This window comes from Pongo abelii, chromosome 2 (assembly GCF_028885655.2).
Source record: "Pongo abelii isolate AG06213 chromosome 2, NHGRI_mPonAbe1-v2.0_pri, whole genome shotgun sequence".
Classification (NCBI taxonomy): Eukaryota; Metazoa; Chordata; class Mammalia; order Primates; family Hominidae; genus Pongo; species Pongo abelii.
In genome coordinates, this window is record NC_085928.1 from 167,205,000 (window position 1) to 167,218,246 (window position 13,247).

The 13,247-nt window shown below is 37.6% G+C and overlaps 1 protein-coding gene across 15 annotated transcripts in view; it reads right to left on the bottom strand.

Moving 5' to 3' along the window:
- Nucleotides 1-13,247, bottom strand: part of VEPH1 (ventricular zone expressed PH domain containing 1) — a 315,043-nt gene that overhangs the window by 256,770 nt on the left and 45,026 nt on the right. Inside the window, exons 1-2 of one of the 15 annotated variants that reach the window (XM_063722295.1) lie at nt 12,582-12,645; nt 12,179-12,248 (exon numbers count right to left, since the gene is read on the bottom strand). The exons of the other annotated variants lie outside the window; for them this stretch is intronic. Coding sequence (XP_063578365.1) covers nt 12,179-12,248; nt 12,582-12,622 — 111 coding nt within the window. The 5' untranslated portion in view covers nt 12,623-12,645. Of the gene's footprint in view, nt 1-12,178; nt 12,249-12,581; nt 12,646-13,247 lie in introns of those variants that run through there. 15 annotated transcript variants of the gene reach the window in all.

Sequence of the window (13,247 nt, forward strand, 5' to 3'; positions counted from 1 at the left end):
TGGCTCATGGTCCCTTCCTCCATCTTCAAAGCACATCACTTCAACCTCTGCTTTTTATCATTCCCTCTCTTTCTTCCACCTTTGACCTTGTTTCCCCACTTATAAGGACCCTTGATTATACTGGGCACACCCACATAATCCAGGATGATCTCCCTATCTCAAGATTATCAATTATATTATATCTGAAAAGTTCCTTGCCCATGTAAGATTACATTCACAGGTTCTGGGGTTTAGGATGCGGACATTTTTTGTGGGCCATTATTCAGCCTACCACAGAGATGATGCACACCAATTGCAGCCTTGATAAGAACTGGAGTGGTGAACACATGACTTGGGCACAAAGTATAAACATCTTTTTTATCCCATGTTAATGCCCATGAGAGCATTCATCACAAAAGAGGCAATAAAACACAAAGTAGAGAGAATGACTCAGCTAAATGACATCAAGCCTCTGTCATCAGTCACTCTAGTGTGATCCAATAGGCACATAAATGGAATAGCTATGGTGAGGGATAGAAGCTATGCATCATTCAACGCTGCCCTGATGTGAAATCTGCCAGCAACAGAAGCTAATGCTGGGCCCAAAGAATGGCACCATCCCTCAAGGAAACCAGTTAATCACAGACATGTTAGATCCTCTTACTAACTTTCTTATTATAAATTTCCTCAGAACAAGAGATCAATCAGCTTATCAGAGAAGCTGTTTCCATATAGGATAAATTTATTATACAAAGCAACCATTTAGAACAGTGCTGAGGTAGACTATAGTGGACATGATGATACGTTGCCCAAATCCCCTCTCCAGGACCTAGGTACTTATTCTCTCAGCTGTTGGTTTGTAGCCAAGTCTGCCTATAGAAATTTTCTGTGGTCAAACGGAATGGCCTCATTCAACATTTTGCTCCTTCCATTGGACAACCTGCATCCAATGACTAGTCATCATGGAGATATGAAGGCCTGGTCCCTGGTCATAGGATGACTCTGAAGGGTCATCCCAGTTCCAGAGGTCCCTGTGAGAGATTAGTTGAGACCTTTTTTTTCACAGCTGCATTACAGTGCACATTTTTCCTCTGCCCAATCCTGCTTCATCCACTCCCTAACAGGTATTGTTTCTCAGAGCACTCCCCTATAAATGTTCTGCATGGTAATCACCATTTCAGAGTCTGTTTTCCTGGGAACAGAGTTTATATAGATGACACTGAGAAGCATAGCAAACAATGTCCAAATAATAGTTTATTAATAAGTGGCAATGAGATGTTTTCTGAATGAAACAAGCCTCAATAAAAGTGGAAGGTACAACTCAATGAAAAATACATGACAGGCATCTGTGTCTTGGTCATGAACACTAAAACTCAGTTTCCATGCTAAGAAAGCAATGAATTATCAGAGAATTTTGAAAGGGGCCTTTTGAATGAGGCCATTGTGTATAGGATCGTGTCAGTGACATTGTTGAACATAAGGCAAATATTCTATGATTTCTAACTAGAAAAGTTAAGCAGCTGTCCATAAAGATAAATTACTTCACATTGCTCATAATTGCAGTGAATATAGTAATATATCAGGTATAGATACATCAGTTATGAACTTTGATATTACTGTGAGCCTCCTAAAGCTATGAATTTCTTATTACACAGCACTTTACTACAAAGAGATTTTTCAACTTCAAAAATTTTATATCTTCAAATTCTGTATATGGCATGAAGAAAAAATTCTCCAAAATGAGATTTCCTACAAAAAGGGGGAAAACCTGAATAAACAGTTAACTGCTTCCTTTAACAAATATTCAAAAAGACAAAAAAAAATTTTCACCTGTTTTAGTGGTATAATTGAATCATTTAAAGCTTTTTGGCAAGGGATCAGCTTTGCAATTAGGGTTTTTCTGACTTGCATTCCAGAAAATATCCTGTTCTTTTGAAATACATATGTGTATGTGTTTATGTTTGGGCTCGACATTGGGTCAGTACCTGTGCATATTAAAATGAGCAACTTCTAAGGACCAAATCTATTTAATGTCAAACCCATCAAGCCAGATTTAGAGAGTCATTCTCACAGTGACCTAGTCATTGTCAATTTTAAAGTAATTTATCCTAAAGTGGTGGGGTGTCAAATTGGAGAAGTAGGACAATGAAAAAGCCACAAATTGTGCTGCTCCAGGCTTGTTTATCAGGATGGTTCACTCTCACTCAACACACCTCCACTTCAGCATTCATTAACCTTTTAAGTCTCTCTTACCTACGCTGAAAGCAGTCTTCAGGGAATGGCCCACTGGCAAAAGGGAAGGAATACCTGAAATAAAGCAGTTGGTGGTGGGAAGAATGAATTTGGCATGGGAGTGGAAACTTGAAAGAGAAGAATGGAGATGTCCTAAGGCAGAGGATGTAATGATTTCTCCCTCCCTTCCTTTAGAGGCAGCATAGCATAGTGGTTAAGAACATGGACTGCATCAGAATGCCCAGGCTAAGGGCTCGGCTCTGCTTTTACCAGCTCTGCAATCTCAGGCAATCACTTATCTGTCTGAGCCTCTGTTTCCTAATTTTTAAAGTTAGAATATTGTTACTATCTGGCTCCTAGGATTGTTGCAAGTATTCAAGGAGTTGATACATGGAAAGGATTTACAACAGTGTCTGGTGCACAGTAAGTGCAGATAAATGTTAGCTATTATTTTTATTTCCCTTAAGGATACCATAACCCTAAAAGCTAGCTTTGGGTTTATAACCTACAGTGAGCTACAAATTCTTTCTTTCTTTTCTTTTCACTTTCTCTCTTTCTTTCTTTTCTCTTTCTTTCTTTTTTTCTTTCTTCCTTCCTTTCTTTTTCTTTCTTTCCTTTCTTTCTCTCTCTCTCTCTTTCTTTCTAATAAATATCTTTATTGCATTTCCAGTGTTCTTCATTCTTTTGGATGGATAAAAGTGTCTGAATATATTATATTCCTTATCTCTGAAGAATTTCTTTCATTTCTTGTTGAGTAGGTCTGTTGCCAATGATTTCCTTGTTTTTATTTGTCTGGGAAAGTGTTTATCTCTCACTTTCTTTTTAAAAATTTTTTATAATTTCAACTTTTATTTTAGATTCAGAGGGTACATGAGCAGGTTTGTTACAAGGGTATATTTTATGACACTGAGGTTTGGGGGCATAAATTATGCTGTCACCCAGCTAGTGAGGATAGTACACAACAGGAAGTTTTTCATTCCTTACCTTCTTCCCTCCCTCTTTTTCCAGTCTCCAGTGTCTATTGTTCCCATCCTTATGCCTATTTGTACAAATGCTTAGCCCCCACTTATAAGTGAAAAAAAGTATGGTATTTAGTTTCTGTTTCTGCTTTAGTTCACTTAGGATAAATGGCCTCTAGCTGCATCCATGTTGCTGCAAAGGACATGACTTTGTTTTTATGGCTGTGTAGTATTCCATGGTGCATATGTACCATATTTTCTTTACGCAATCCACTGTTAATGACCACCTAGGTTGATTCCATGTCTTTGCTATTGTGAATAGTGCTGCAATGAACATAAAACTGCATATGTCTTTCTGGTAGAATAATTTATTTTCCTTTGAGTATATACCCAGTAATGGAATTGCTGGGTCAAGTGGTAGTTCTTTGTTCTTTGAGAAATCTTCACACTGGTTTCCACAGTGGCTGAACTAATTTACATTCCCACCAACTGGGTATAAGCTTTCCCTTTTCTCTGCATCTGCAGCCTCACCAACATCTGCTGTTTTTTGACTTTTTAACAAAAGCCATTCTAGCTGGTATGGGATAGTATCTCATTGTGATTTTGATTTGCATTTCTCTGATGATTGCTAAAGTTGAGCATTTTTTCATGTTTGTCAGCTGCTTATATGTCTTCTTTTGAGAAGGGTCTGTTCATGTCCTTTGTCCACTTTTTAATGGGACTAATTGTTTTTTGCATGTCGAATTGTTTAAGTTATTTATTGACTTTGGATATCAGAACTTTGTCAGATGCATAGTTCACGAATATTTTCTCCCATTCTCTAGGTTATCTGTTTACTTTGTTGATAGTTTCTTTTGCTGTATAGAAAGAAGCTCATGGGTTAGAAGAATCAGAATTGTTAAAATGGCCATACTGCCCAAAGCAATCTATAGATTCAACACAATTCCTATCAAATTACCAACATCATTTTTCACAGAATTAGAGAAAACTATTCTAAAATTTGTATGGAACCAACACACACACACACACACACACACACACACACACAAACCAATCCTAAGCAAAAAGAACAAAGTTGGAGACATCACATTACCTGACTTCAAACTATGTTATAAGGCTATAGTAACTAAAACAGCATGGTACTGCTACAGAAACAGAAGCTCTTTAGCTTAATTAGGTCCCACTTGTCAATTTTTGTTTTTGTTGCAATTGTGGTTGAGGACTTAGTCATAAATTCTTTCCCAAGACCAATGTCCAAAATGGTGTTTCCTAGATTATCTTTGAGGATTCTTATAGTTGGAGGTCTTACATTTAAATCTTTAATCCACCTTGAGTTAATCTTTGTATATGGTGATAGGTAGGAATTCAGTTTCATTCTTCTGCATATGGCTAGTCATTTATCGAATACGGTCTCCTTTCCTCATTGCTTAGTTTTGTTGACTTTGTCAAAGATCAGATAGTTGTAGGTGTGCGGCTTTATTTCTGGGTTCTCTATTCCGTTCCATTGGTCTATGTGTCTGTTTTTATACCAGTACCATGCTGTCTTAGTTATTGTAGCCTTATAGTATAGTTTAAGGTCTGGTAATGTGATGCCTCCAGCTTTGTACTTTTTTTTTAGGATTGCTTCAGGTATTTGGACTCTTTTTTGGTTATATATGAATTTTAGAATAGGTTTTCCTAATATTGTGAAAAATGATGTTGGTAGGTTTTTTGTTTGTTTGTTTGTTTTAAGACAGAGTCTCACTCTGTCACCCAGGCTGGAGTGCAGTGATGGGATCCCAACTCACTGTAACCTCTGCCTCCCAGGTTCAAGTGATTCTTATGCCTAAGCCTCCTGAAATAGCTGGAACCACAGGCGTGCACCACCAGGCCTAGTTAATTTTTTGTATTTTTAGTAGAGACAGGGTTTCACCATGTTGGCCAGGCTGGTCTCAAACTGGCCTCAAGTGATCCACCTGCCTTGGCCCCCCAAAGTGCTGGAATTACAGGTGTGAGCCACCTGCACCCAGCTGATGTTGATAGTTTGATAGGCATTGTGTTGAATCTATAGATTGCTTTGGGCAGTATGGCTATTTTCATTATACTGATTCTTCCAATCCATGAGCATGGAATATTTTTCCATTTGTTTGTGTCATCTGTGATTTCTTTCAGTAGTGTTTTGTAGTTGTAGTTGTCCTTGTAGAGATTTTTCAGCTCCTTTGTTAGAAGCATTCCTAGGTATTTTAGTTTTTTGCAGCTATTGTAAATGGGATTGTGTTCTTGTTTTGGCTCTCATCTTGAATGTTACTAGGTGTAGAAATGATACTGCTTGTTGTACATTGAGTTTTGTATCCTAAAATTTTACTGAAGTCATTTATCAGTTCTAGGACTCTTTTGGTGGTATCTGCAGTGTTTTCTAGGTATAAATTATGTTGTCAGGGAGGAGAGATATTTGGACTTCTTCACAAACATTTTCATGTGTGGTTGACATTTTTATACATTTATTCCACAACTACTTAATAATGTATGGAACAAGGACCACATAGTTATTACCTTACAGTCATATTCTACATTGGCATCATACTAATAATCCTTTATATTTTCATCCCTCTTTCCACTTTTAAAAGCATACACACACACACACACACACACATACAATGTGTATATAATGATACATTATGCCATTTATTCTATCACTTCAAGAATCTCCAAAGCCAAGATGTCACCACCACTAACAACAAGTGAGCTCAGAACTGACAATATTGCTGGGATTCCTAGCAGAAGCAAATATAAACCACTTTGAAGGTACCACACTCAACACAGACCACTCAGTACTTACACAAATAAAATCTTACTTATGCTGAACTTAAAAATTTAATATTACAAAACACCCAAGAAAATAAGCCAATATGAGCACATGTAAGCAGATTAAACACATAGCAGATTAGATATTTAAAAATTTCAGGTAATGAAATTATTGACTTCAAATTATAAAATTATATATTCAAAATCAGTCAATGTATAAAGAATAATTATTTTTATTTTAAAAGACCAAGTCACTTTTTTAAAAACCAGAAATTTTGTTTTTAAAAAAGAAATCTCTAGAAATTAAAACCTCAGTAGATGGATGAAACAGTGGATGGATAGAGCTGAAAAAAAGACTTAATGGATTGGAAGATAGAGCTGAGAATATAATATATCACATAGAGATGGAAAATATAATAGATCAAGAAATATTGAAGATAAAATAGGACAGAATATGATGAATATGAAGGCGATGATTTTGTCTGTTCTTTTTTTGTACTATTATGTTCTCAATGCCTAGACTATTGCTAGAAGAGAGTATGTACTCAATACGTATTTGTTGGATGCACAACTGAGTCAATAAATATGATTTCCAAAAGGAAAGATTAGATGTAAAAGTTAATATTTGAGAAAAAGTTTAAGAACTTTACAAAATTGAAAAAAGACATAAAACCCTCAAACTCACAAAACACAATAAGGATTGAGTAGGAATATACAAATAAAACCACATCTAGACATGTAATAGTGAAACCATAGAACACCAAAGGCACAGGGAAAATATTAACTAGAGAGAAAAGTAGATTCAGTGTAAAGAAATGGCAATTAAAATGACAGCACATTTCATAACAGCAATAATAGAAACTACTGAGAAATGAAATGGCTGCCAATCTAGAAATGCATATTCAGGTAATTAGTCAAAATTAAGGGCAAAAATAAGGACTTTTTTAGAAAAACAAACATTTAGAGAGTTTATCATTAACAGACCTTCACTGAAGGAACTTTCTTTTCCCCAGAGATGGGGTCTTGCTATGTTGCCCAGGCTGGAGTACAGTGGCTACTCAGAGATGCAATTATAGCATGCTGCAGCCTCAAAGTCCTGTCTCAAATGATCCTCTTGCCTCACCATGCTGAGTAATTGGGACTACAGGGACATGCCACTGCACTTGCTGAAGATACTTTTAAAATGTATACTTCAGAAAACAAGAACTTGGATTCAGGAAAACAAAGAAAAAAGTAAGTCAATAAAAAAAGAAAGGTGAAAAAAGAAACAGGGAAATATTAGGTACTTTAAGCAAGCATTGACTATATATTTTTTTAAAGCCTCTTATTTAAAAAGAATAGTTTCAAGGGTATTACACAGGTAAATAAAAGTGCTGGTTAATAACATGTAAGATGGGCATTAAAGTATTCCAAGGTACTTCTAGGAATAGGAGGAGGACAGAGTTCCTGAATAACTTTAGACATAGTTACTGTAATTAATCAAATGTAAGATGGCATCAATGAGAAGATCTGTGATTATTTCGTGTGTCATGAAGAAAGAGAAGAGACTGGCAGTTAAATTGTGAGGGGCATCATGCTTCCAAGAGAGTCCTATACAGGATATTAATTGAGCATACTAGACTCTCATTTCCTTGAAATTTCTTTCATCTATTCTATTGTCCATTTCTCCTGCCCTCAGTTGTATTACTTATTATAGTGTAATAGGTTATCTTTTACCAATATCTCAGTAACAAAAACTATACTCTTTTTTAAGTTCCATATAGTGCCCAGTTATTATTTTGCAAGAAAATGTGGAATTGCTGTCATTCCCCCAATGATTGGTTAACTAATATAAAACTTACATACCATGATGCTATCTCTGCATGCCTTTCTGCATACACAGCAAGTTTCTGTTTCAGTGCCACATTATAGTCTAGTAGTTTTGAAAACATTTTAAATGGATATTTAACTCAACATTGGTAGGAACAACAAGGTATCTAATCCAGTTAGAATGGTAACAGTATGAAGAACAATATGACAAGTTCCTGCACATATAGGCCATGACAACTATGTATGACTACTGCCTGACCAACAGCAATTGGAAGATTGTCATCAATTATAAAACATATATTTATTTCAGAGATTTTAATATGGGAAAAATGTCTATCTTAGAATTGATGAAATATCATCAGTATGTTTGCTAAAATGTTAAAGGCAACTATATTAAAATAATAGAAATAGAATACATAATCTTCAACCCACTAGCCCCAAGAGTGGCAGGAAATAAAATGATAAAAACTCAATCAGTTAAAAATTTTCAGAAAAAGATAAAAATAAACATGGAAAAGTCAGAAAATACAACACAAATAAAATGAAGAAATACATACAAATAGATCGCTTATCATAATAAGTATGAGTTGACTAAATTTTCCAATTAAAAGACAGATATTTTCTATTTTGATTATTTAAAAAATCTACTTATGTAACATTTACAAATTACATTAAAGTCATAATGACATAGAAAGGTAAAAGTAAAAAGATAGACAAAGAAAAAATAGATAATTTCTACTGCAAAGAAAACAGGCAAAACTTATTAGGAATAAAAATGCTCAGTATATACTAATGAAAAGAAAAGTTCTCCAAGAAACAAATAACAATCTTTGACTTGTGCATACATAACAAAAAAGCCCCTAACAAGCTTGACAAAATTACAAGGAGAAATTGGCAAACCCAAAATTATAATGGAAAATGTAAAACATATCTGTTAGTAACTGACAGTCCAAACAAATGCAAACTTATTGAGGATATACAAAATTTGAACAATATCATTAACAAGAGTTATTTAATCAACATATTTAATATCCAATAATACAGATATTAAGACATCCAATAATTAGAGAATACACATGCCTTTCAAGCACATATTAAACATTTAAAGAGGCAGTATAGGCCGGACACGGTGGCTTATGCCTGTAATCCCAGCCCTTTGAGAGACCAAGGCAGGTGGATCGCAAGGTCAGGAGTTCAAGACAAGCCTGGCCAACATGGTGAAACCCTGTCTCTACTGAAAATACAAAAATTAGCCAGGTGTGGTGGCAGGCACATGTAATCCCAGCTACCCAGGAGGCTGAGGCAGGAGAATTGCTTGAACCCAGAACCCAGGAGGCAGAGGTTGCAGTTAGCCAAGATTGTACCACTGCACTTGACAGAGCAAGACTGACTCAAAAAAAAAAAAAGACCCAGAATAGTTTGGTGGCTAAGAATAGCTTCTGAACTCACATTCTGGGCTTGATTTTTGGTTCTACTAGTTACTAGCTATACAACCTTGGTCAAGTTACATTATTAGCCTTTCTATGCCTGTTTCCTCATCTATAAAATGGGAATATTAGTATACTTACCTCAAAAATTTACTTAAAGAAATAAATATGTTAATGTGAAAAGCTCTTAGAATAGTTTCTGGCACACAGTAAGTGCTACATAAGTATTAGCTATTATAATTTACACAGATTAGCCATAAACTCTGTAACAAAGCAAGTCTCAACTACTTGGAAATAACTGATATCATGCAGTTCACATTCTCTGACTACATGCAGTTAAGATTTAACAACAAAAAGATTTTGTTAAAAATCTTTTGTTAAAAAAGATTTAACAACAAAAAGATTATAAAAATTCTTGGGGAAATTAAAACTAACTTCTAAATTACTTGTTAGTCAGAGGAAGTCACAATAAAACTAAGAAAATATTTAGAATTTACAATGAAAACATATCTCAAAACTTGTAGAATGATACTAAATGTTACTTAGCAAGAAATTTATGGTCTTATATGCTTATATTGGAAAATAAGAAAGTTAAAATAATCAATAACCTAATTATACAACTGAGGAGACTAAAAAAAAGAACAGCAGAATAAAGCCAGAGAAAGTACAAAAAGTAAAGTAGTAAAGACTTAAAAAGAAATTAATGAGATTTTGAAAAGATCCTATACAGATGATCAATAAATCAAAACTTTAAAAAGTAGAAGACAAAGCTTTGAAAATATTGGTAAGATATCAATGAATACAGAAGCTGCCAAAAAAAATAATAATTCAAACAATTTGATGCTAATAAACTTGAAAACTCAGATAAAATATAAAATTGCTTAGAAAATATACTTTACCAAAAGTGACTGAAGCAAAATTCCTAATTTTCCTCAAAGAGATTGAATCAGTAGTTTAAAAATCTATTAAAATACACAAATTTATAGTGCCAGAGAGTTTTACAGTGTTCTATGAAATCTTTGAGGATTAGGTCACAATATTACAAAACTCTTGCAGATAACAGAAAATGTGGAAACATTTCTCAACTCATTTTATGAAACTACTGTGTATAACTTGATATCAAAGCCAAGTAAAGACAGTGGAAAAAGGACAATTAAAGACCAATCTCATATATAAGCATAGTTCTAAAACTACTTTAAAAATAGCAAGCCCAATTTTAAAATGCATTAAAATAAACAACAAATTTTATTTTGCTCCAGGAATACAATAATGGTTCTATATTTGAAAAATCTATTACTGTAATTCACCACATTAACAGATTAAAGGGGAAAATAGGATTATCGCAAGAGGATAGAAAAATCAGTTGATAAAATTAAACAATTCTTAGAAAAACAGGAATAAATGGGAACCTCCTTAATCTGATAAAGAGCATTAACCAAAAGCCTGGAGCAAACATTATGCTTATGAGAGGTGACAGCATGCTGGCAGTCCTCACAGCCCTCGCTTGCTCTCATCGCCTCCTCTGCCTGGGCTCCCACTTTGGCGGCACTTGAGGAGCCCTTCAGCCCATGGCTGCACTGTGGGTGCCCCTTTTTGGGCTGGCCAAGGCGGGAGCCAGCTCCCTCAGCTTGCAGGGAGGTGTGGAGGGAGAGGTGCGAGCAGGAACCCGGGCTGCCTGCGGTGCTTGCGGGCCAGCTGGAGTTCCGGGTGGGCGTGGGCTCGGCGGGCCCCATACTCGAAGCCGCCGGCTGGCCTTGCTGGCCCCCGGCAATGAGGGACTTAGCACCCAGGCCAGCAGCTGCGGAGGGTGTACTGGGTCCCCCAGCAGTGCCAGCCCACCAGCGCTGCGCTCGATTTCTCACCGGGCCTTAGCTGCCTTCCCGCAGGGCAGGGCTTGGGACCTGCAGCCTGCCATGCCTGAGTCTCCCACCTCCTCCATGGGCTCCTGTGCGACCCGAGCCTCCCCGACGAGTGCCACCCCCTGCTCCACGGCACCCAGTCCCATCGACCACCCAAGGGCTGAGGAGTGCGAGCGCACGGTGAGGGACTGGCAGGCAGCTCCACCTGCAGCCCCCCTGCAGGATCCACTGGGTGAAGCCAGCTGGGCTCCTGAGTCTGGTGGGGACGTGAAGAACCTTTATGTCTAGCTCAGGGACTGTAAATACACCAATGGGCACTCTGTATCTAGCTCAAGGTTTGTAAACACACCAATCAGCACCCTGTGTCTAGCTCAGGGTTTGTGAATGCACCAATCGACACTCTATATCTAGCTGCTCTGGTGGGGCCTTAGAGAAACTTTATGTCTAGCTCAGAGATTGTAAATACACCAATCGGCACTCTGTATCTAGCTCAAGGTTTGTAAACACACCAATCAGCACCCTGTGTCTAGCTCAGGGTTTGTGAGTGCACCAATCGACACTCTGTATCTAGCTGCTCTGGTGGGGCCTTGGAGAACCTGTGTGTCCAAACTCTGTATCTAACTAATCTGATGGTGATGTGGAGAACCTTTGTATCTAGCTCAGGGATTGTAAATGCACCAATCAGCACCCTGTCAAAACAGGCCACTCGGCTCTACCAATCAGCAGGATGTGGGTGGGGCCAGATAAGAGAATAAAAGCAGGCTGCCCGAGCCAGCATTGGCAACCCGCTTGGGTCCCCTTCCACACTGTGGAGCGTTTGTTGTTTCGCTCTTTGCAATAAATCTTGCTACTGCTTACTCTTTGGGTCCACACTGCTTTTATGAGCTGTAACACACCGCGAAGGTCTGCAGCTTCACTCCTGAAGTCAGTGAGACCACAAGCCCACCGGGAGGAACGAACAACTCCAGATGTGCCGCCTTAAGAGCTGTAACACTCACTACGAAGGACTGCAGCTTCACTCCTGAGCCAGCGAGACTACGAACCCACCAGAAGGAAGAAACTCCGAACACATCTGAACATCAGAAGGAACAAACTCCAGACGTGTCACCTTAAGAGCTGTAACACTCACCGCGAAGGTCCGCGGCTTCATTCTTGAAGTCAGTGAGACCAAGAACCCACCAATTCCGGACACACTTACACTGAAAAGTCAGAAAACTCTCTTTAAATAAAAAGAGAGAAGGATAACTCATTCTAGTCAATCTAGTTCTGGAGAGCTAGTCAGGATGTGAGACAAAGAAATCAAATAACAGAATAAGGATTGGAAAGGAAGAAACAAAACTATAATTATTTTAAATTGATGACTTATACATAAAAAAGAATCAAGGAATGTGCTTCTTCCATTTAAAACATATTTTTTCTTGATTCTCTCCTCTCTCCCCATCCCATTCTTTTAAATACCAGCCCATTTCTCTGATCTTTATGGGAAAATGCCCAGGGTTGTCACTGCTCATTTTCTTTAATTATCTTCCTACCATCTCAAACTAACTCCAATCTGGCTTTCAGTCTGACCCATCCAGTGACAACTGCTCTTGTCGAGTCATAATGACCTTCATGTGTCTGAACCTCAGGCAATTCTCAGTCTTGACCAATCAGTGACAAATCTCATTTGACCAATCAGTGGCATTTGACATCACTCTTTCCTTGCAACAGTTTATTCACCTGGCATTCAGGACACCATGATTTTCTGACTTTCTTTTTTCTTTTTTTTTTTACTGGATATTTCTTCTCAGTTTATTTTCCTAGTCCTTCATCATCTCCTTAACTTCTGAGTACTGGACTCAGTCTTTGGACTTTTTACTTTCTGTCTGCACTCACTCCCTTGGTGATCTCGCTCAGTCTCAAGGCTGACAAGTTCCAAAATTATAATGGCCAGCCCAGACTTCTCTCCTGCTCCAGACTCATATATACAATACTTGCACATCTCCACTCAGAATTCTGACAGCTCAGACTTTACACATGTAAAGTGGAACTCATGATTCTTCCTACACTCCCTTCCCCTCACCCCCCCTTTCCAAATTCCTTCCTTCCTTGGTCGTCTTCATCTTACTTATTGACAATTTTATCATCCTAGTTTTTCAGGCCAAAAATCTTAAGTTCGTTCTCCCTCTCTCTCTCTCTCTCTCTCCCCCTTCCCCCCA